General features: G+C 53.0%; 1 protein-coding gene across 6 annotated transcripts in view; it reads right to left on the bottom strand.

Moving 5' to 3' along the window:
• Positions 1-5,433: 5,433 nt before the first annotated feature.
• Positions 5,434-24,494, bottom strand: part of GTF2IRD1 (GTF2I repeat domain containing 1) — a 113,645-nt gene continuing 94,584 nt past the window's right edge. For 5 of the 6 annotated variants that reach the window (XM_082644188.1, XM_082644189.1, XM_082644192.1 and 2 more), the window contains 5 exons: positions 14,281-14,358; positions 11,834-12,026; positions 9,757-9,794; positions 7,113-7,231; positions 5,434-6,029 (listed from right to left, as the gene is read on the bottom strand). In XM_082644188.1, coding sequence (XP_082500314.1) covers positions 5,961-6,029; positions 7,113-7,231; positions 9,757-9,794; positions 11,834-12,026; positions 14,281-14,358 — 497 coding nt within the window. In that variant the 3' untranslated portion in view covers positions 5,434-5,960. The remainder of the gene's footprint in view (positions 6,030-7,112; positions 7,232-9,756; positions 9,795-11,833; positions 12,027-14,280; positions 14,359-24,494) is intronic. The other variant, XM_082644191.1, reaches the window with a different exon arrangement.

Raw genomic sequence — 24,494 nt, 5'->3', positions numbered from 1 at the left:
GCTGCGTTGGGTCTTTGTTGCTTCCCGTGGGCTTTCTCTAGTTGTGGTGAGCGGGGCCTGCTCTTTGTTGCGGTGCGTGGGTTTCTCATTGCGGCGGCTTCTCTTGTTGCAGAGTCCGGGCTCTAGGCGCACAGGCTTCAGTAGTTGTGGCTCGTGGGCTCTACAGCGCAGGCTCAGTAGTTGTGGCGCACGGGCTTAGTTGCTCCACGGCATGTGGGATCTTCCCGGACAAGGGCACGAACCCGTGTCCCCTGCATTGGCAGACGGATTCTTAACCACTGCGCCACCAGGGAAGCCCCCCCCCCTTTTTAAATGTACCTCTGTTCTTCTTCAAACAAGGAGGAAACGAGATGAGAACTCCTCCCAGCTGGAGGTTGCTCACTGCTTTTCCACCCCTTGCCATGTACCCAGAGCGGGGAGGGGCAGATGCATGCAGGATCTACCCTGGGGCAGCACTTGGTGGCCTGAATCCTCTGAGTCAGGCAGCCCTAGCTTTGAATCCTGGCTTGGTGCTCTATTTTTCCTAGTTGTGTAACCCTGGATAATAACCCTTGATCTTTTTTGAACCTCAAATTCTTCATCTGTAAGAGGAAGAAAGAATATTTACCTTGCAGGGCTATGAGGATTAACAGTGCACACAAAAGGTCTTACCTAATGGCTCTGGCATTGTAGACAGTTAGTATATAGTGGTTATTTTACTATTATCTGCAAAAGTGTAAGCCAGGTGGAGTGTTTTTCGTACCTCTTGTAGCACCTAGTGTTTATTCTGGCTCCCATTTCCTACATCTTAGGTGGACCATTTCAGGGACATTGATGTTGAAACATCGGGCTTCTGGAGTCTAAACGTTTGACCAGAAATCAAGCAAGCAGGCTTCAATGGTGGAAAACAGGCAGAGGCACCTGTCCCGGTTCCCCATAGATGGGAGGGTGATGGGGTGGGGTCAAGGTTACTGGAATCACTAGGAAGGAGGATCTAGAGTTAAAGGAAGGGAGTTCCCTGGAGGTCCAGTGGTTTTAGGACTCGGTGCTTTCATTGCTGAGGGCTCGGGTTCAATCCCTGGTCAGGGAACTAAGATCCTGCAAGCTGAGTGGTGCAGCCAAAAAAAAAAAGAGAGTTAAGGGAAGGCTCACTTTCTGCCCCCCTGTGGAGATGAGTGCAGTAATAACATGTTTTTTTTGTTTGTTTGTTTGCGGTACGCGGGCCTCTCACTGTTGTGGCCTCTCCTGTTGCCGAGCACAAGCTCTGACACGCAGGCTCAGCGGCCATGGCTCACGGGCCCAGCCGCTCCGCAGCATGTGGGATCTTCCCGGACTGGGGCACGAACCCGTGTGCCCTGTATCGGCAGGCGGACTCTCAACCACTGTGCCACCAGGGAAGCCCAACGTGGTTTTTTTTTAAAGGAGGTGAAATTTAAAAATTATGAGGTGGAGGGTATTTCTGCTTTAGACTGGATGGTCTGGAGAGGCCTCTGTGGAGGGGACATTTCAGTGAAAGGTAAAACAGGAAGGCGCTGCCACGTGAGTTGGGAAGAAGGAGAGGCCGCTTTGAGGAAATGAAAGAAGGACCCCCAACCCCATGTGACACAAGGGCAGTGCTGGGGAGACGGCCCGGGAGATGAGATCAGGGGAGCACGGGGCAGAGGCCAGATCACTCAGAGAGAGTCTTGGGGATGTTGGGGTCCTGCTTCAATCCACACACGTCAACCTCTACTCCCCTTCCCACTTCTGCGTCCTCCAAACTCGATCAACCAGAAACTCTGACACCCAGAGCTGCCCTTCCGGCGACCACCAGCCTCCAGCTCTGCTCCTCCACCATCTTCGTGCCTCAGTTTCCCCGCCGAAAAATCCCTAATACCATTTTCCCCGAGGAGCCCCTACACGAGGCTTCAAAGAGGTGCTACCATCCCTCTCCATCTTTCCTTTCTCCTTCTCTGCCTGGCCCAGGTGGGAGGGAGCAGACCCTACACCTTGGAGGTCAGCAGCTGAGCCTTAATAAAGCTTTGACTCCTTACTTAAAAAGGTATCTAGAAGGATTGTTGTGAAGCCCCTGCCAGTAAAGCTCAGGCTCTCACCCTCCTTTTTTAGCAGAAGGGAAGCAGCTGGGCAGGTGAGGGAGGCTTCCTGCAGGGGAGCAGGTGCATGAGAGCTGCTCCCCGCCCCGCTCCGGCCTCACCCTCTCTTTGTCCCTGCTCTGATTATTGCTTTATTACTGTTTTCAGTCAGATATAATTCCGGCATTTTCTATAATCTTGATCTTTTCATTGATACCAGATTTCTATACAAAGATTTGTATATAAAATGATTATGTACCCACCAGAATACATTTCCCAGCAATTAGAACGCCTGAGATGCAGCTCCCAACATGCTTCTGCACATTCCTCATTTATTACTTTTGAAAGTGTTTTGTGATTTTTTTTTTTTTTTTGGTGCATGTGTTTACAAATCCAATAACAATTCTCATTTAGAGTTGCAAAACACGAAGCCAATTTTGAACCCAGACAGATGGCGGCTAAATGAAGTTTAATTAAAGAATGAGTGCTTTGAATCAAATCACTTTAAAAAGTACAGTACACTGAGATTCTGGAGAGGTTGCATAAACAGCATCTGGCTCTCTTGCAGAAAGCAGGGGCTGCTTGGGAGGACATACTTGGTAAGGCATCTCCCAGCGTATCTGGGGGTGCTGGCTGGGCACACGGTGGGCAAAGCGAGCAGGCGGGGTCGGGGGTGGAGGGGAGGTGGCCAGCGGCCCCCAAGCACATCCTCTGTACTCAGCCCGGACACACCTCCCAAAGCCCAGAGCGCCCGGGACAGGAGGGGAAACGGACACAGGTCACCTCTTGGTTCAAAAGCTTTGACTTGGCGGGGGGCGGGGGGGGGAGGTCCCCTTTATGCTTTTATGAAATGAAGTCCGGCAACAAGGCGCGAAGGTTTGCTGCACCAACCTACCTATTTGCACACGTCCGAAAGATGACAGATGCAGAGATTCTGCAGTCCACAGCGCTGGTGTTTCGGGGTTCCAGCGCCCTTCCCCGGGGCTCCCTGCCTCTCCGCGCAGCCGGCGGCGGGCACGGTCTCGGTTACGCGGAGCCCCGCCCGCCCGGGGCCAGAGCCACTTCCGGCTCTGGCGGCAGATCTGAGCCCGGGGGCGGGGCGGCCCTGGCCGGTCTAGACAACCAGGAGGCGCCAGCTGGGGTGAGGGGGCGCCAGGTGGACCCAAGTCCCAGGCCAGCCAGGCCGCGAGGAGGCCGGTGCCAAGGCTGCAGCCGCTCACTGCTCTGTGGCTGACGTGGAGAAGAAAGGGGACAGATCGGTGGGATGAGAGGCAGAGAAGGGGGACAGACCGGGAGCGCCAAGAAGTTGGCACTCAGTGCTGCGGGAGAGGGAAAGCAGTGGGGTTTTTTAATCCAGGGAGAGACAGGATGAGATGGGGGAAGGCTGGGTGGCAAGAGAAGGGGGCTGAAGGCAAGGTAGCAGCTGCAACGATGTCCTTGATCTCCTAGGCAGTTTATGCCTTGAGGGTGGTGGTCAGTATAGGGGATCGCCCCACCCATATCCTGGAGATTACAAGCCCAGCTGGGCCCAGGGCCAGGGGCCTGAGGATGGAGTGGAGAGCCCTAGCAGGTCCTGGGGCCACTGGCATGTAGCAGAGAGAGGACAAGCTTGGGTGGGGCATACCAAGCTCATGGTTCTGGCTTCTTAACATCTTTCTAGGAGGACAGGGCCTTCCCTCCCAGCTCTGGGCACCGGGCTAACCCAGAGGGCTGGCAGAAGCTGCTGAACTGTTTGGATCGTATACTTAGCTGATTCAGGACTCAGTTCCTCCAAGCTGTAGGCCTCTTGCTGGACCTTGGCTGGACCCCGTGGTCACCCTGACTCCTCTATGCCCCAGCACTTGCATCCAATTGACCTCCAAGTCCTGTTGGCTGACCTCCCTGTTATTCTCCACCTGGCTCAAACCCCTGCTAGCTCTCGCTGGAACAACTACAAGAGCCTCCCACGTGGCCTCCAGCTTCTCTCTCCTCTGAAGTTTCCTGTCTGCTGGAAGTGGACCCTTCCAAAATGCAGATCTGGTCTTGGTTCTCCCCTGGTACTCCGTGCTGTGGCTCTCACCACCATACCCCATCACCTCTCCCCGGCCCACAAGGTCTTCCACCAGGGCTAGGGAGAACAGGATGCAACATGCAAGGCTGGGCCAGCAGAACCCAGGCTGCATTTCTGCCCCCGCCCACCTCTCGATCGCAGCACCATGTGCAGGGAACAGCCCGTCGGGAACACACCCGCCTCCCCGTCACATCTCCAGCCGCTCTCTTCGAGTCTTCTGCTCCAGCGACTCCTTGTTCCTGGAGCTTCCAGATTCTCAGTCCGGGCCTCCCTGCCTTTGCACGTGCGGCTCTCCCCCGCTTTGTCCCACCGTCCTGAGCCAGCCCTCCCCGCTTTGTCCCACCAACTCCTAATGTGCTTCTAAGACCATTTCCTGATTCTGTGCTAGGTAAGGGCGCCCTGCCTTCCCCACCAGGACTGAATGAGCGGCCACTGGGTGCCAGGCCTGGACTACCTCCAGGCCCTTTCGATGTGTCTTTCTGCCTCTGGTCTCATTCTTTCCTTCACCTTTCCACCTGCCACCAAAGTGGTCTTTCTGAGAAGCAGCTGTGACCCATCACTCTGCTTCAGTACCCAGAACTCTATCAAAAACCCACCCCAGGTGCTGGCTTTGGCAGTACATACACTAAAATTGGAACGATACAGAGATTAGCATGGCCCCTGCGCAAGGATGACATGCAAATTCGTGAAGCGTTCCATATTTTTAAGAGAAAAACAAATACTGGATGCTAACACATATATATGGAATCTTAAAAAAAAAAAAAAGGTTCTGAAGAACCTAGGGGCAGGACAGGAATAAAGACGCAGACGTAGAGAATGGACTTGAGGACGCAGGGAGGGGAAAGGTAAGCTGGGATGAAGTGAGAGAGTGGCATGGACATATATACGCTACCAAATGTAAATAGATAGCTAGTGGGAAGCACCTGCATAGCACAGGGAGATCAGCTTGGTGCTTTGTGTTCACCTAGAGGGGTGGGATAGGGAGGGTGGGAGGGTGGGAGGGAGATGCAAGAGGGGGGAGATATGGGGATATATGTATATGTATAGCTGTTCACTTTGTTGTACAGCAGAAACTAACACACCATTGCAAAGCAATTACACTCCAATAAAGATGTTGAAGAAAAACACACAAAAAAACCCCCACCCCAGCCCTCCAGGCCCAACCCAAAGCCCCTTCGCCAAGATGCCTTCCCTCCAGCTATGGAGATTCCATACTTGCTTACCATACTTGACTTAAAATATATATATATATATATATATATATATATATATTTATTTATTTATTTATTTATTTGGTTGCATCAGGTCTTAGTTGCGGCAGGCAGGCTCCTTAGTTGCAGCTCACTGGCTCCTTTGTTGTGGCACGTGGGCTCCTTAGTTGTGGCATGTGGGACCTAGTTCCTGGACCAGGGATCAAACCCAGGCCCCCTGCATTGGGAGCTCAGAATCTTAATTGCTGTGCCACCAGGGAAGTCCCCATACTTGACTTTTCTGACTGCACCTGAGTTACTGGGGCAAGGACAAGACGGCCCCTTACCACACTGAATGCTCCCTGAGGCCAGAGGGGACAGCCTAGCACTTTGCCTTCCATGGTGCCGCATCCTGAGGTCATGTGACCCCAGCAGCAGCCACAAATTCCAAGAGAGAACACGCAACAGTTAGGAACAAAGGCAATGTTTTTTTTTGTTTGTTTGTTTTTTGGCTTTTTTACTTATTTAAAAAGGCCTTGCCGGCAGGAATATAGTGTAAAAATCATTGGAAAAACTAAAAGGCATCGATACATATCCGAATATACACTTTGTACATAAATTACATTTCCTTTAGTCTTTTTGAGTGAGGTCCTGATTCAGCACTGAGGTCTAGTAATTCAGAGGTCCCGGGAGCTGCACGTTCAGGCCGGCATAGTCCACCATGTACATTGGCCATTGCTAGAAAGAGGGGGACAGAGAGCCCGGGTTAGGACTCCAGGTGATGTGGAGAGCATACCGGAACATTCAGCGCTGCTTTCTGAAGGGCTTCCTCAGATGTTATTTATTTTGAGGCCATGGAATGCCCAGAGATGGGACGTGACCTGTCTAAGGTCACGCAGTTCACCAGTGGCCATGGGGCCTGGGCTGGAGCCTTCTGACCTATTCCCACCTGTGTCCTGGGGGCTAACCACGTGAGCAGACATGTGGGGAGGGAATTGGGGATTGGCTCAGAACTGCTGGTCACCCCCATCAACTCAGCCCCCTCCAGGCCTCAGGCTCCAGAGCAGCTGTCCTGTCTCTCTGGGTGGTGGGAGGGGCTCGGGACCCTCTGTGAGCACCCTGGCAGGAACAGAGGCAGAGCCTGAGCTTTGGGGTTTAGCAGGAAGGGGTCCAAGGATAAACAAATCCTAAACTCATTTTCAACTGTCTTCCAATATTCTCCCCATTTGGACTCGGGATTTCAAAGCTAATAGTTTGAAATTAGAAAGAACCCTCAAGTGTGTGCCCTTAATGAGGTTTTCCTCGTGGGTGGGAGAGAAAAATCCAGCCACATGGCAGAACAGGTGGAGCTTTGGAGGTGGGGTCTCCATCCACCACTGACCAGCCATGAGGCCATAGAGTCATTTGGCCTCTGACCCTGGTTTTCCTTGTCTACATACTGTAGGGAACACCTCACAGGGCTGTGGCTCAGAGCATGTGATGTGAGCACAGAGATTAGTCTAGCATCTGATTGCCCCGGGAACCCAGGAGTCTGCTTGAGGTCCTGCCGAGTGGGTGGTCAGGTCCCTTCCCTCTCCTCGGCCTCAGCTTGCCCATCTGCACAGTGGGGGTGTGAACTCCTTCCCCGGGCGCCTGTGGGCACCTGATGAGAGTGGGGTGGACCATCTCATGGGCAGGGCAGGCAGATGTGTCTGCAGACTCTATTCAGTGCCCAGCATCTCCCCGCACCCCAGACCCATGCTCCAGAGTAGACGAGCCTGCCCGAGTGCCGGCTGAAAGCCAGAGAGAAGAGCAGTCAGGTCCAGGTCTGTGCAACTTTACCACGAGTGAGATCTGGTTGGTGGATGCCACGGACTCCGGGTTAGAGGAGGAGGAAGAGGAGATGGAATTCCCTTCGGAGACCCGCTTTCTCTTGCGCTTGGGGATGCTGCTGTCTTTGGCTGGTGGGAGAAAGGGTTGCTGACGCCGGGTGCCAGGGCCACTGTGTCTTGGCCTCCTGACCCCGCCCCCCCCGGAGAAGGCCTTGCTCTCAGGTTTGAAGTCCCCTTCTCAGCACTCAAGGCTCCCGGCCCACCAGTGGCTGAGGCCCATCTCTCCAGCCTCCTTCCCTAAGCAGCCCTGTGCCCCACTCGCCCACCTTCCTGCTCCCGCTCACCTGTCTGCTTTGCTAACAATAGAGCCTCCTCCCCCAGGTAGGTCTCCCTAGCAGGTTTCCTTATACCCTCCCCAGACCATGTAGCCTGCGGGCTCCCAGCCTCCCCAGAACTCCCAGACTCTGAGCCACACAGACTTAAGTCTTAAGGGGAGTCACTTAGTGGCCAACGGGCCTTCATGTTGTCACAAGTAAGATGTAAGATCCTGCAGGCTTGCTGGGAGAGTCACGTGAGCTAATGTGCCTGGTCCCCAGCAAACAGTCAGAAACTGAGAATTGCTATCAGTATTGTTGCTACTGTCTACTGTTACCGCTGATGTGTGATGACCCAGATCTGATTTGCTGTGAATGATGACAGGTCACAGGTACTAGTAGACAGGCAGTGTCCCAATGGAAAGAAACCCTGGTTTAGAGCCAGAAGTCCTAAGTTCAAACTCCAATGCTGCCACTTACTAGCTGTGTGACCCTGGTAAATTGATTAACCTCTCTGAGCCAAAAGGGGACAAATATATGAGACTCAAAGGAGATTATGTGTATGAAAGAGCCTAGTACCAAGCCCAGCACAGAGCAGGACGAGCAGGGGTTGTGTTGCTGCTGAATTCAATTCATGTGAATATGTAAGACTTATCAAAAAGATTTGCAGCTGTATATTGGGGAATTCCCTGGCGGTCCAGTGGTTAGGACTCTGCACTTCCACCGCAGGGGACCGGGTTCCATCCCTGGTCCGGGAACTGAGATCCCGCATTCTCAAGGCCAAAAGAAAAAAAAAAAAACGATTTGCAGCTGCGTGAAGCATAGGTGGGGATTGGGCTTGACTGAGTGGATGGACAGGTTACTGACACAGCCACCAGAAGGGTCTTAATGACACAGCAGGAGGGCAGGCTGGGCCCAGGGGGCCATTATTTGTTCAGCTGCTGAAGCAAAACCAGAGCCTGGCGTCTGGGATGTGGTATAAAGACCCTGGGAAATAGGAGACTCTGGAGGCAGGAGGAGCCCAGGTTGTGAGCCAGGGAGGAGGAATCTTTGTAGGAGGCTCCACATGCAAACAAGTCAGCGGTGCTGGCCCAGGGCTGTGGCCACCCTAGGGTCACTGTAAGACCCTAAAGATGGCCATGGTGTGTGGGGGGGTGGATGTAAGTGACAGCATCCAGTCTCTGATCATTTGTCCCAAACTCTCCTCCCTGAGGCCTCCATGGGGCCTTCTGTGTGTCTGCCTTTGACTTGGGAGCAGCTCCCAAACCTAGCCACCTCCCTACCATGAGTGCCTAGTGCCATGCCCGTGGCATCAGCACATGCTAGAAGGAGGTGGCTGCTGGTTGCCTGTGCCACCCCAGGCTGTGGTGTCCCAGGGGAACTGGGACCATCTGGAGTTGGACCATCTTGGGTCTCAGGCTGGGTTCGGGCCACCTCGCCGAATTCCGTCACTGTCCCCATTAAGCAGCCATGCTGGGGCCTGCAGTCCATGGTGGCCTGTGGTTCAGATGGATGGTCTGGACACCAGGTTCTAGGCGGCCACCAACTCACTATATGGCCTTGGCAAGTCCCTGCCCCTCCCTGGGCCTCAGTTTCCCAGAGGTACCATGAGAGGTGGGACTAGATGGGTGTTTCTTAATCAGAGGTGCACCTCCCAATCCCCAGGGCTCCATCCTCTCGAGCTCTGTGGCACACCTGCTTAATCAGAATCCCAGAGTTTCCCAGGTTCTTGCACCCTGAAGGGTTCCAGAAGACCAGGGTCTGGTGCAGGTGCTGCCCTGCAAATGCAGGCAGAATCTAGGGGGCCCAGCCAGTCTCGGGCAGCGCCTGCCTGCCTCACCCCTGCCGACCCCACGCCACCCCTCCTCCCCTCCCCAGGTGACTTCCGCCATCCTACCTGACGCCCCCTCTTGCTGGTTCCAGCCTGTCCCTCATCCTCTCTAGCAGATCTGACACCCTCTCTAGCTGATCCTCTCTAGCTGATCTGGCCCTGTGTGGCAGGGCCTCTCTGAAGGGCGCCTGCAGGCTTCCTGTCCTTCCAGCACCTGGGGATACTGGCGCTGCAGAGGGAGGTCTCAGGCTCCCTGGGGAGGTACTGGGCAGGGGGATTACACTTCCCTCTATTGCGTGCCACTTGGCCCAGATCTGTCCATAGACTCTGGTCCCTGAGAGGCAGAAGGGTGGCCTTTTTTTTTTTTTTCCAGCCACACTGCGTGGCTTGTGGGATCTCAGTTCCCTGACCAGGGATTGAACCCGTGGCCCCTGTAGTGGAAGCTCAGAGTCCTAACCACTGGACTGCCCAGGATTTCCCAAGGATGGCCTCTTTAGCCTCTGACTTACCTGGCACCTTGGCATCATTGCAGATTTCTGCAAAAGGTCTGAAAAAGAGAAAGATGAGGTGGCAGTTAGAAAATGAGGTTTCCCCTCCCCCTTCTCACCTGCTCCCTGAGTCTGGGCGACATCTCTCGTGAGATGACATGAGATGAGATGCCGCCACTGCTGGAACATTAGCCAGGTAAGACCCGGATGAAAACGGTCAGCATCCCCACCCAGAGCAGGCACGTGATCACCAGTCTCGGGACCTGGTTTCCTCTAGAGAGAGAGGGTGTCGTCTGACCAAGTGATCAAAAGTGTGTGCCTAGATGTATGTCAGTGGATATTTGAGACAGTAGTGTATTTTAATACATCTTTTACTGTTTATTTTATTGATTGTTTGACTTGCAGTGTTATTGTATGAACCACCCCCCACAAATTAGACATAACCCAGATGTCCATCGGTAGAGGACATTAGGGTCCATCTAAATAGTCATTAAAGGGAGTTATCATGGAAATGGATAATGGTGAAATAAACGCAAGGTAGCCAGAGAGGAAACAGCAAGTTTACTTACTGTCTACAGATAAATACTGTTTGATCTCAGTTTCATTTTTCAAAATATATATATAACAGGCATTAAAAGAGAAGTGGAAACGTTGAAGGAAAACCCCAGAATGTCTTTGGTGGTTCTCTGTGGAAAGTATGCCTACAGGGTGTGGGGTGGGCATTTTCTCCTATTTTCCAGAAGTTACTTCAGGGGGTGGACTGTAGTTGGGAAGGAAGGGAAACCTCTACTTTTCATTTGAGACCCCTCTGCATAATTTGATTTTTTTGACACATGCAAATACTATTTTAATTTTAAAACATGGAGTATAAAATTGAAAAGAAAATATGGGTAGAGGAAAAACTAAGAAAGAAATGCACCATCAGGGACTTCCCTGGTGGTCCAGTGGTTAAGACTCTGTGCTCCTAATGCAGGGGACCTGGGTTTGATCCCTGGTCAGGGAACTAGATCCCACATGCCGCGACTAAAGATCCTGCATGCCGCAACGAAGACCTGGCGCAGCCAAATAAATAAGTAAATAAATAAATATTAAAAAAAAAAGAAAAGCACCACCAGTGTTAATTCTGAACAGGAGTGTTATGGGTTATCTTCCTCGTTTTTTCTACTTTTTGTATTTTCCCAAGTTTGCTGTGTGTATTGTTTCTAAATCAGAAAATAATCAAATAAACTACCGTATGTTTTAAAAAACACTATAAGGATATATAGTAAAATACAGACAGTGGTTGTCTCTGGGGGGTGGGGGTACTGAATTACTGTTATTTTCTAAATACAGTAAAATGGGTAAACATGAGGGGAATGGTAAAAAAAAAAAATCAAATTTAATTAAAATCAAAAAAATAAACACCCATGAATGCTGAGGCCTTGTGTTTCAGTTGAAAGGGGTTGTAATCAGGACATCCGGGGCTACAGACTGAATGCTGGTGTTCCCGAAAAATTCAAATGTTGAAACCTAATCCCCAATGTGATGGCATTTGTTGGTGGGGTCTTTGGGAGGTGATTAGGTCAGGAGGGTGGAGCCCTCGAGAACAGGATTAGTGCCTTTATTAGAGGCCCCAGATTTCTCCCTTGTCCCTCCCACCATGTGAGGACACGGTGAAAAGAGGGCCATCTGTGAACCAGGAAGAGCCTCACCAGATGCCAAATCTGCTGGCACCTTGATCTTGGACTTCCCAGCCTCCAGAATGGTGAGAAATAAACTTCTTTTGTTTAAGCTACCGGGTCTGTGGTATTTTGTTACAGCAGCCCGAATGGACTAAGCTACCTGGGTCTAGAGCCCAGCTGACCCACTGTGACTTACACTGTCCCTTTCCTCACTCTGGGTATCAGTTTCCTGATCTTTAAGATGAGAGTGTTAAGCTAGTCCGTCTCCTGGATTCTATGCAAGTGAAAGGTCCCTCTCTCTCCTTTTCTCTGTCTGTCTCTCTCTCTGACTCCTGGCTGGGCCTGCTTTGGGGGTTCCTCTCCCAGATCCAAGCAGCACCCTCTCCCACAGCCCCCGCCACCCTGCCCACCCTGACGCAGGTGCTGGGGGCACTCACTGGAGCTGGTTGATGATGACCATGCGGACATGCTCCCGGGCCTTCAGGATCTTCTCCAGCCGGTGTATGTCATATGTATTGGGGTTCCGGAAAGGGATGTCATCGGGCAGGCCTGTGACCTCGACAGCATCTGGGCTGTCCCGAATCAGTTTGTAAGGGACCAGTACAGGCCGGTTCAGGCCCAGGGCCTCACCTAGAGGGCACAGGGAGTCAGGGAAGGTGTCCCCTGTCAAAGCCAAGCTGTGTGGGGAAGGGCTGGGACCCAGCACAGCCCCACTCAGTCACCACCGCACCACAGAGAGTTTATAAGTCAACACACACACCACTTTTTTTTTTTATCCAATTAGCGAAACTAAAAATCCAGGAGGGGTGGGGGTGGGAAAGAGTGGGAGCTTGGGATTAGCAAATACAAACTACTATATACAGAATGAATAAACAACAGGGTCCTACTGTATAGCACAGGGAACTATATTCAATATCCTGTGATAAACCAGAATGGAAAAGAATATGAAAAAGAATATATATAACTGAGTCACTTTGCTGTACAGCAGAAATAATACAACATTGTAAATCAACTATACTTCAATAAAATTTAAAAAAAAATCCATCAAATTCCCTGGCAGTTCAGTGGTCAGACTCCACACTACCACTGCAGGGGGCATGGGTTTGATCCCTGGTCAGGGAACTAAGATCCCGCATGCCTCAAGGCTCAGCCAAAAAAAAAAAAAAAAAAAAAAAAAAATTCAATATCCAACACTGGCAATGAAACAGGTACTTTCACACATGCCCAGTGCAATGATTTGTTAAGTGTGCACGCCTGGACCTGACAAATGAGGACCTGATGCCTGCTAAAAATCCACTCCTGTTGTATTAGAAAACATAAAAGTCCTTACTTAGGTATTTGTGGCTGAAATGACGGGATGTCTTAGATTTGTTTCAAAGTACTAAACCTATCAAAGTGTGCCTGTGGAAACAGATGAACTAAGATTGGCAAAATGTTGGTAAGCACAGAAGCTGGGTTTGGGTTACATGGTGGGTCATTTTGTCATTCTCTCTGCTTTTGTATATGTTTGAAAACTGATTCCAAAATAAAAAGTGAAAAAGACACCACAAACCACCAGCAGAGTTGCTTCCTGTTACTCTCAAAATGAAACCCCAACTCGGAGTCCTGGCCTGCCCACCTCTCCCCACCCCGTCATTGCGACATCTTCCCACTCCAGGCCCTCCTGCCTTCTCGCTGCTCCCCAGTCACCGAGCTGTTCTCTCTGCCTGGCAAGCTTCCTTCTAATGTCTGTCCCCTCCTGACATTCAAGTTCTGGCTAAAACGTCCCTTCGTCCAAGGAGCTTTCTTTCTTTTTTTTTTTTTTCAATTAATTAAGTAATTAATTAATTTCATTTTTGGCTGCGTTGGGTCTTCGTTGCTGAGCGTGGGCTTTCTCTAGTTGTGGCGAGTGGGGGCTACTCTTCGTTGGGGTGCGCAGGCTTCTCATTGCAGTGGCTTCTCTTTTTGCAGAGCATGGGCTCTAGGCGCATGGGCTTCAGTAGTTGTGGCTCGCAGGCTCAGGAGTTGTGGCTCATGGGCTCTAGAGCACAGGCTCAGTAGTTGTGGTGCACGGGCTTAGTTGCTCCGCGGCATGTGGGATCTTTCCGGACCAGGGCTTGAACCCATGTCCCCTACACTGGCAGGTGGATTCTTAACCACTGTGCCACCAGGGAAGTCCCCAAGGAGCTTTCTGGTTCACCGATCCAGACAGGCCATGGCTACCCCGTCTCACCCTCATCACACTTCTACATTTTCCTGTTTTCCTTTGTCACTCTCTGAAATTCTTTCTTTTTTTTAACTGTCTTTCTCTGCTACAATACAAAGTGGAGCCAATACTACTAAATTCATCACAAACAAATTGTATATAGAGCACCTAGTGCAGCCTGGCACCCAGTAATCTAGAAAATGCTCCATCAGTGGTAACCGTATTATCAACTGCACCATCCTGGGTTCCGCCCTGGCACCTGGATGCTTTCTGCACAGGACCTGGCACCTTTCATATATTCCATGGCCAGTTCCCTCCCGACACTGAGCCCCTGGACAGTGGGATCAGATGCCTTCCTCTGGAATCTCAGGGCTGAGTGTATGTTGGGCAGACAAGCATCTGCGTGAACAAGCACTTGGCTGTGGGGCACGGCCTCTGCCACACAGCCCAGCCCTAGAGAAACAGAAATGCTGACCATAGCTATCCCCACTGTGTGCACCACAGATCAGGGTTTTTTTCCCCTTTTTTGGATGGGGAGAATGAGGGATCAGCTCCCATCAGTCTCGGACAAGGCAACTATGTCCCCAGGGAGCGGACAGGCCAGCTGGGGGCAACTGGAGGCCAGGATGGCTCCAGAGGGAGGGGCGCCTCCAAGGAAGGCTGCCCGCCAGGCCCTGCCCTCCCCCGCCATGCACTGACCGTATTTCTCGTTGAAGAGCTCCTTCACCTGCTCCCGGAGGATCACCTTCTCCCCAAGTCTGTTGGCATCATCTTCATCTACAAGAGGAAGACGAGGGGGCGTGAGGGTCGGCACGGTCTCGGCCACCGGACCTGTTCCTTCTCCCCCATGGCGGCCCAGACCCTCACCTGCTGGCGCAGACTCTCCAGGGCCCGCCCACTCCCCTGCAGCCTGTGTCTGGCCTCAGCCGTCTGTCTGTACATCCATCCACCCGCCCCACATTCTCTGAACACCTTCCCCGTACAGGCCCCATGTCAGGCATGGAGCACCCTGAGGAGAGGGAGGCCGTGAGCCTCCTCCCAGGAACTCACAGCCTAGCAGGGGTGGCGCCCAGAAGTGCGACAGGGGACACCTCCGATGAGACATGGGGCATGAATCGGGGTGCCTACCCCATCCGTGCAAGTGTGGGGGGGCCCCCTGGGAGAGCAGGATGTTCAAATGGTCTCTTGGAAGGCAGGTGACGAGTGGGGTGCAGGTGGGAAAAGACAGCAGGTGTAGGACTGGCCCATCCGTGGGCACTGAAGGGAGAAAGGTCACAATGTGCTGGATGCGGCTAAAGCCCGGGCCAGTGCCGGGGAGGGGGCAGTGATGGGTCCAGCAGCGTGTGCCGGCCTGACTGAGCTGGCTCTCAGAACTCACCCTGGTTGCCTTGCAAACCAAGAGCCCCAGGCCTGTGACCAGGGAGACAGGCGTGCTTTGGGGGTGTAGGGGCCGCACACTCTTCCGGCCTAGCGTCCAGGGCAGCCCTCCACGGGCACTTTCTGCTTGGACCCCGTGCTCCCCTCACTCCTCTCCTTGGCCTAGAAGAGCGGGGGGGGGGGTCAGTGGGGCCCCCCAGGGACAGGGTCAGGCTGGGCGGGAGTGGATGGCATGGCAAAGGTCCGGGCTGCGGGCTTGTGCCCTGGGCTGGGGAGGGAGCTGGAGTTCCAGGAAGGGCCCGGGCACCCTCGCACAGTAACCACAGGGCTGGGCCTCTGGGGTGGTGGGTGAGGACTAGAGCTGGCAGCCGGCAGGAAGCCAGGGCCTGGGAGGTGAGGGGCAGAGCAGACAGAATGGGTCTGTGAAGAAAAACAACTCCTGTGTTCATCTGGAAAATCTCACAGAACTCGGTTCCATTTAGGAAGCCAAGGGCTCTGTGCCACTCAGACTGTCTGCTGCCCCCGCCTGCCCTTCATGCCCTGTCCAGGAGGCCCAGCCCTCTCCCTGCACCAGCGCCAGGGAGGGGCCTCCAGTCCCAGGCCAGGGCCGCCCCTCAGGGCAGAGAGCTTCCCGCACTGCCTGGTGCCTCCTCCCCCTTCACCCTCTGTCCCTGGTCTGGTCCTGTTCTTGCCCGCGCTCCTGACTCTGGAACCTAGATCTGCCATATCTCGGAGTTCCTGAATCTCTCTCTTCAACCACGGCCTACCAGCCACCTGGGTGCCCACGAGGCACTGCAAATGTCAGGCATCCCAGATAACATCCTCCCTCCTGTGTCCCCATCTTGGGGAGTGATGGCTCCCCTTGGCCACACGAAGACCCCAAACTCAGCACCCCCTGGAGCCCTCCATCTTCCCATACATCCCAACATGGCCCTTCCAGATGGTTTTCAGGACCCCGGATGTGGCGAGAGTCAACCTGACCCTCCTCCAGGTCAGCAGACAACTAGGACCGAGCGCTGGGTCCCAGGGCCACCTAGAGCCTGCAGAGAGGTGGAGGACACTCTCTATCTAGCTAACCCCCTACCACCAGGGATTGCTCTGGTGGCCGGCATTCTGCACAGGCACAGCAGCACCACAGAGGCCAGGGAAAGATCAGCCTGGATTCACCCAATGAGCGCTTGGATGCTCTGCTGGCAGCTTTCCCGGATGCGGTCATGGCCACTGCTCACCACAGCCAAGGACACAAAGGTTCAGAGAAGTTAAGTAACCTGCCCAAGGTCACACAGCCGCTAAGTGCCAGGAATACTCTGTCTGACCCAAAAGTCCTTGTCTTTCACTCTACCACGCACCCTGGGTTTCCTGCAGTCTCAGTTTCCCATCTGTAGAAAGAAGGGTTGATCTTTAAAGTGTTTCCTCTAAACCTCTCATTCCATCAGCTCATAGTTCCACGCCTGTGTCTCCTCTCAAACCCAGGGTAGGGCCGGACTCAGTCAGTACATGACAAAAAGCCTTCTGGATTAAAAGACAGCACCTCGGGGCTTCCCTGGTGGCGCAGTGGTTGAGAGTTCACCTGCTGATGCAGGGGACGCAGGTTCGTGCCCCAGTTCGGGAAGATCCCACATGCCGCGGAGCAGCTGGGCCCGTGAGCCGTGGCCGCTGAGCCTGCGTGTCCGGAGCCTGTGCTCCGCAGCGGGAGAGGCCACAACAGTGAGAGGCCCGTGTACCGCAAAAAATAAAAAAATAAAAGACAGCACCTCAAAGCAAGCCCACAAGCTCAGGTCCCCGTAGTTGCTGGACATGGCCGTCACCTGTGCACCTCTCTGGGAGCGCAGGACTCACTCACCAACCCCACCTCCCCCTGAAGGCTTCTGCTGCACCGCTGCCAGCTCGGGGAGAGAGACAAAGACAGGGCAGGCCTGGGCTGCACACTGCCCTCGCCTTGTGGGAGGCAACGCCAGGCCCTAAAGGGCCACGCCATGTCACCTCTCAGCATTTCAGCTCACTGTCTTGATATAGTATTCGTCTTGGACAAATATTTCACGAGCACCGTCCCATCTGGATGCAGTGCTGCCCTTGGGCATTTAGCAGAGTACAGAGCACAGCCCTAGACAAGGCAGGGGACAGTGAGGAACACTTGGTGACCCACTGGGCTTGATAACTGTCAGTGCATGGCTCGTGGAAACATGGGGTGGGGGGGGACGACCCCAACCGAGCCAGGGATCAAGGAGGGCTTCCCAGAGGAGGTGACATCCGTGCCACCCAAGGCCCCATGGGACGCAGACTTAGCTGCACGTTGGGGCTGCATGCATCCCGTGGGTGCTCAACACATGTTAGGGGACATGGAAAATTTCCCCTCCCCTATGTCCTGTCTGATCTGCTGGGGAGAACACCCCCAAACCAGGCTGCAGCTGACAGGGAGGGATGACACCACATCACAGGGTAGCCAGCACGAAGCTCACAGGTCGGTCCCAGGCAGCAGTTAAATGTCAGGAAAGTGGGACCTGAGTTGCCTGAGGGACGCTGGTGGCACCGGGAGGTGTCCTGAATGTCTCTGGAGTGTGGTGGGAGTTTAGGGGCCTTTTTCCGTAATACCAAGAATAATCACAGCTGCTGAGTGGACCAAGCATGTCCCACGTGCAGACTGTCAGGCCCACGACGCACGTTACCACTGGATCCTCCCGGCTCAGCGTCGGGCCTCTGAGAGGACGCCCACGTTTCTCCGCAGCTGCTCCTGGCTTCTCCCCCACCTCTTTGTTTTTACTTAACTTGGAGGAAGGGGGTTCCATTTTTCTTAGAGGACTAGTTTTTGAATGAAATAGGCCAGGTTAGCCTCTGGCGGGGGCTGGAGGGGAGAGAGGCGCTGGTCCTCTGTGTACTCAGAGGCAACCCCTCGGGTGGTAAGGGCAAAGGAGTGACGCAGTTGCTGGGAGGTTGAACCTGAACCCCAGGTGAAGAGGCCCTGCCTGTGTTCCTGCTTGAGCCCCAGCCCTCCAGCTCCATGCAGGGGGGAGGGCTGAACACGCTTGTGTCGGGGGCTCGGAGGTGCCCAGGACAGAGCTGGTCTCCTGTGACTTGAATCATGGCCACTGTCCTCAGCTGGCCCCTGGCCGAGTCCTGGCGAGCCCCGGTGTGGAGGAGGAAGGCCATGTACCCTGCTAGCCTGCACCTCCAGCCAAGTGGGCCTGTTGGCAGGCTGCGGGCAGGTCACAGGACTCCTTCCTGACAGAGCCAGGCTCCTGCCACCACCGTCACACACCCACTGTCTGGAGAGGGGGTGGCCAGGCCTGTGGTCACCAGGGACCTCCCCAAGGATGGCTGTGGGCAGCGGCTGTTCCAGCCTAGGCTGGGGTGGGACAGTCCCGGCAGCCATCATCTCCGAGTCTGTTCTGCTTGTGGGCGAAACTAGGATCAGGAAACATGAGAACATGGGGAGGGGGGTGAGGCACAATCACTAGGGCCCCGTGGGGCCTCGGCCGTACACCCAGTGGTCTTTCCCGGGCTCTGAGGTGCAGCCCTGTTGCCAGGAGTTAAGACTACACGCTCTGAAGTCTGACTGCCTGGTTTCAAATCTTGGCTCTGTTATTAGCTCGGGACCTTAGGCAACCACTGGATTTCCTTGTCTGGCAAGTAGCAACAGGGCTTCCCTGGTGGCGCAGTGGTTGAGAGTCCGCCTGCCAAGTGGACACGGGTTTGAGCCCTTGTCCAGGAAGATCCCACATGCCGCAGAGCGGCTGCGCCTGTGCACCACAGCTGCTGAGCTTGTGCTCTGGAGCCCGCGAGCCACAACTACTGAGCCCTCGTGCCACAACTACTGAAGCCCGCGCGCCACAACTACTGAAGCCCGCGCGCCTAGAGCCCGTGCTCCGCAACAGGGGAGGCCGCCGCAGTGAGAAGCCTGCTCAGCACAACGAAGAGTAGTCCCCAATCGCCGCAACTAGAGAAAGCCCGTGCGCAGCAGCAAAGACCCAATGCTGCCAAAAATTAAAAAAAAAACCTTAAAAAAAAATTAGCAACGACCGCATGGAGCTGCCGTGAGGATGAGGTGAGGACATTATGCCCATGCCTGGCACAGTCTACGGTCTAGTTATTACTCTTCTTCTCTGGGGGAGTCCTGCCTGAGCTTCTCTGAACCCAGGTTGGTTGTAAGGACACCAACGGTTGCAAACATTTCAGAAGGTTCTCCATTTGGAAATGTCACAGGGCTCCATGCGGAGTGTGGTGTGCCCTCAGTGTACCCGCTTGAATGCCTGTAGACAGTGGGGAGAAAGGGGGTCCTCAGGGCCAGTGACAGGGAAGTTCCCTGGCCCAGCAGGTTGCAAGACAATCTTGACTGTAACCCTAATGCTGTGTGGTATTTGGAAAAGCACTCAACTTCTGTGAGCCTCAGTTTCCACATCCCTCAAATGGGAATCCTGGCCTGTTGGGAGGGATCCAATGATACCGTGCATAAAAAAATTTAAGGTCTTACGCCATCAGTGTCAAGTTACCACTGACGTTATTACCAGTGCCTCAGTTATCTTGTGTAGTCTCAGGAAACGAAATCTTCCATACAAAACTCTTCCAGATGATGGAAGTTTGTTCTCTTAAGTCCCTGGGTTTGCTTTACTCATGTGGGAGAGACCATTTTCTAAAACTCATCAAGTACCCCTCTCTTATTAAGCACGTGGTTGGGGGTAGGCAGAGGTCACCCTCATAACCTGACCGCCAGTGCTGTCCAGAAAGTGCTGTTGAACTTGCGCTGGCTGCAGTGACCTGTCCCCCACTGCCCCAGGCTGGCATTTCTCCTGCCTCTTGCTGCTGTTTCCAGTTTTCTGGTCTCCTCTCTCTCACTACTGTCTATCTCACTACTGTAGCTCTCATCTTGTTGTTTCTAATCTGCTGTCTGTTAGCCTGAGGATTAACTGAATTTTGCCTGGGGAAAGAAAGCAACCAAGCTTATTAAACCACAGCCATGCTATGTACACAGTTTTAAGCCAGTCAGCTTGGGGTGATGCCTGGGGTGGCCTCACAGCCCTCTCCTGGGGCAAAGTACATGAGCCCTGAGCAGCCTGGCCTTTCTGAGCCTAGTCTGAGGTCCCCAGCTCAGGCTGATGACTGTGTGCTGACAGCCATGATGCAAATTGACACAGAGGCAGCCAGCAGCAAGGAATGCTGCTCAGAGGGAGAGAGCAGATCTCTGGGGAAGAGTGGAATAACTATTCCTCCTCAACCCTCTCGAAGCAGCCTCTCCTCTCTGCCAGGCTTGGGCTGGGCGATCCAGGCAGAAAGCAGACCTGGGCGGGCCTGGCTCTCAAGAGAGCAGAGGGTGGATATCCACCCCACCTTGGCAGAACAGCTGCCTTGTGCAGGAAGCAGGGGCCGCTCAGGTGGGGGACGAGCCAAGTCCCTCTCTGGGACCCTGCGACTTGCAAGATACCTCCCTTTCCTGGCACCAGACCTTTGCCAGAATAAAAGGGTAAAACTCAGTTCATCTCTTAACCCCTTCCATGATCTGTATTTAGGGGCAGCAGGAATTCTGGGGGTTTTTTGGCCAGGCTGCACGGCTTGTGGCGTCTTAGTTCCCCGACCAGGGATTGAACCCGGGCCCTCGGCAGTGAAAACGCCAAGTCCTAACCACTGGACCCGCAAGGAAGTCCTCCATCTGTTTTACAGACGGAGAAGCTGAGGCTCAGAGAGGGGATGGCTGTGCTGCAGTGGGGTGGAAGCCCTCCCCAGGCCCATGACCCCATGTACCCAAGAGAATCTTTCGTATGTGTGCCAAAGAAAACATGCTCAAGCGTGCTAAGAGCACTCTTAGTAACAGCAAGACCATGGAGGGAACCCAGATGGCCAAGGACAGGAGAATGGACAAATCATTCGTGGTACAGTCACTTAATGGAATATTACAGAGCCCTGAAAACAAACAGCTATGGCCACACATTTCAACCTTGTGTTACGTCATGTTAAGTGACAGAAGCAAGTCCTAGGCTTCTTACAATAGGACACCTTGGTTATAAAAGTTAAAAAAAAAAAGGGACTTCCCTGGTAGCAAAATGGATAAGACTCTGCACTCCCAATGCAGAGGGCCTGGTTTTGATCCCTGGTTAGGGAACTAGATTCCACATGCATTCTGCAACTAAGGAGCCTGCCTGCCACAACTAAGACCTGGTGCAACTAAATAAATAAATAATAATTTTTAAAAAGTTAAAAAAAAACATGAAATAATTTTGGTTTATGCCCGTATTATATGCAATAGACATGTTAAAAGAAATCAACCTGTGAGCAGTGATTAAATCACGGGGTACGACAGTATCACAGACATTTTTGGGAATTTGAATACAGACTGTCTATTAGATGACAGGGAGTTAGTAAGTTTTGTAAGTGTGAAAACGGTATTGTGGATCGGAAAAGAATAGCATTGTTCTGGAGAGTTGTGGGTTGTGTGTTGAAATATTTAGGCACGAACAGTCAAGATGTCTGCAACTTACTTTGAATGGAGAAAGAGGCAGAGACAGAAATCAATGGGGCGGGGTCTGTGCCTGTGGGAGAGACAGAGAGGGACGGAGGGAGGGAGTGAGGGAAGGAATTTGGCAAAATGTTAAGAATTAATGACTCCAGGGACTTCCCTAGTGGTCCAGTGGTTGGGACTCCACGCTCCCAATGCAGGGGGCCTGGGTTTGATCCCTGGTCGGGGAAATAGATCCGACATGCATGCCGCAACTAAAGATCCCGTGTGCCACAATGAAGACCCTGAGTGCCACAACTAAGACCTGGCACAGCCAAATAAATAAATAAATAAATAAATAATTTTTAAAAAAGGAAAGTATTAATGACTCCAGGGAATTCCCTGGTGATCCAATGGTTAGGACTTGGCGCTTTCACTGCTAAGGGCCTGCCTGGGTTCAACCCCTGGTTGGGGAAATAAGATCCCGAATGTCTGGGCTTCCCTGGTGGCGCAGTGGTTAAGAATCCGCCTGCCAAAGCAGGGGACATGGGTTCGAGCCCTGGTCCGGTAAGATCCCACATGCCGTGGAGCAACTAAGCCCGCGCGCCACAACTACTGAGCCTGCGCTCTAGAGCCCGGGGGCCACAGCTACTGAGCCCGCGTGCCACAACTATTGAAGCCCGAGCATCTAGAGCCCCTGCTCTGCAACAAGAGAAGCCACCACAATGAGAAGCCTATGCACCGCCACGAAGAGTAGCCCCCACTTGCCCCAACTAGAGAAAGCGCGCATGCAGCAACGAGGACCCAACGCAGCCAAAAATAGAAAATAAATTTATTTTAAAAAAAAAATCCCGAATGTCGCATGGCGAGGCCAAAAAATAAAAAATAAATAAAATAATAAAAAGAAGAAAGAAGAATTAACACACACAAACACAAAAAAGAGAATTAATGAATCCAGACAAAGAATATATAGGCAGGCATTATACTATTCTTTTTTTTTCCTGCAGTTTTGCAATTTTGAACGGAAAGAAACCAAGGGATTGACACACATAAAATTCAGAATATTTGTTCTGGGGAGAGAGTCAGACAGGATGAGGGAGAGCATGTAGGTGGATGTACGTTATTGGTTCTGTTCTGATTCTTAGACGGGTGGCGGGTTCATGGGCGTTCACCATAGTATTTACTAACGAGTGAGCAAACAAATATGTGGGAATACGAATGAAAGAATAAAAATAAATGAATGCTAAATGCAATGTGGTATCCTGGACTGGATTCTGGAATGTGAAAACGACATCGGTGGAATAACTGAAGAAATCTAAATAAAGCCTATAGCTTAGTTAATCGCATGGCACCAATCGATGTTAATTTCTTAGTTTTGATAAATGGACCATGGTTATGCAAGATGTTAACATCCTACATGGGTCAGACGGTATTTGGGAACTCTGTGCTATCTTTGCAACTTTTTGTAAATTAAAAATCACTTCAGGGCTTCCCTGGTGGCGCAGTGGCTGAGAGTCCGCCTGCCGATGCAGGGGACACGGGTTCGTGCCCTGGTCTGGGAAGATCCCACATGCCACGGAGCGGCTGGGCCCGTGAGCCATGGCCGCTGAGCCTGTGCGTCCGGAGTCTGTGCTTGGCAACGGGAGAGGCCACAACAGTGAGAGGCCCGCGTACCGCAAAAAAAAAAAAAAAAAAAATCACTTCAAAATAAAAAGTTACAACCATCAATCAATTGATCGATTGATGATTACATGCAGGGATTGATGGCAGAGTGGGTTATGAGCCAGGATCGTGACGGATCTGATCAGTGCATGGGGTTCACTGGGGAGGGGGACAGGGGAGGGAAGAAAGCAAGCCTTCTCCCCCAGAGTTCCCTCGAGCTGAGCTCTGTGCCCCCATCAATCCATCTCCCTTCCCTGGGATGGAGGTGCATGGTGGGTGGACCACAACCTGCCTGGGCAGGTGATCCAGGTTCCTCCCTGGAGTCCAGCTGTCTGAACTTCAGCTGACCCACTACACACAAGAGCCTGGAACAATGGCCAACAGAGAGCTGTCTGGCTGGGGCCTCCCCTGTTGGGGCTCCAGGCCCTTTCACTGCCCTCCCAGCTGCCAGACACTGGGATGCAAATCTTCCATTTGCTGATGTCACGTGCCCACCAGAGACAGTGCCTGGTGATTTACACAGTGATGTTCTTTATTCCTCATGACAAGCCTGACCTCTAGATGTTATGATCTCCATTTTACACATAAGGAAACCGAGGCTCAGAGGAGTCAAGGTGCCTGTTCCCAGCCACCAAGGCCGCATGGTTTGCGATGGGTGGCGCTGAGGCTCAAACCCAGGTCTCTCTGACCCCTGGGTGCTGCATTCCCATCTGAGAACAGCTCAGTACCTCCTCAGAGGGCTTTCTCACAAACTCTCCTGCAGCTCCATGCTCGAACCTGCAAACCTGGCTGGGCAGAGCAAGTGCCAGGTTTTCTTGTGGGGGTCTGTCTTGGACAGACAGTCCTGGGAGCAGACATGCCCATGGCCCTTCCCAAGGGAAATCGTGTCCTTCCCTCTCCTCTCCCCTTCCCTCCTCCATGGTCCCAAGGCCGAACTGTGGCCACGACTGGCCAGGTACGGAATGCCACACACTAAATGTGATGAGCAGGGCATCAGCTCCCAGCCTGGGCAAGGTGGGCAGATGGAGGCAGTGGACTGCACAGGCGAGGGAGGGCTCTACTGCCTTACGCGGGGAGGGGGTACCGATCCCGATCCTCATGCTATACAGCAAACTCTGCAGCCAACGACCCGAGAACAGATGTTTCCTGTGGGCTGAGCGTGCAGTCTGTTTGCACGTGTTCAGGACTACAGCCCCAGCACCCGCAATAACACCCGACACATCACAAGCGCTCGGTAAATAACTGTCTGAGAAATTAAGCTCCTGCATGCCAGGCACTCTTCTTAGATCTTTGCATGGCTTCCTTCACTTAATCCTTCTGACAACCTTATGAAGTTGGTCCTAGGACTGTCTGCATCCTACAGACGAGGAGACTGAGGCACACAGAGGAAGCCACGTGCCCCGGGTTACACAGTGAGTTAGAGGGAGAGCCAGGATTCACCCCAGCCCAC

Source organism: Mesoplodon mirus, assembly GCF_964341445.2.
Source record: "Mesoplodon mirus genome assembly, chromosome: 15".
NCBI classification, from domain to species: Eukaryota; Metazoa; Chordata; class Mammalia; order Artiodactyla; family Ziphiidae; genus Mesoplodon; species Mesoplodon mirus.
Note: the sequence above shows the minus strand (reverse complement) of the source record. Positions and strands in the feature narration are given on the sequence as shown.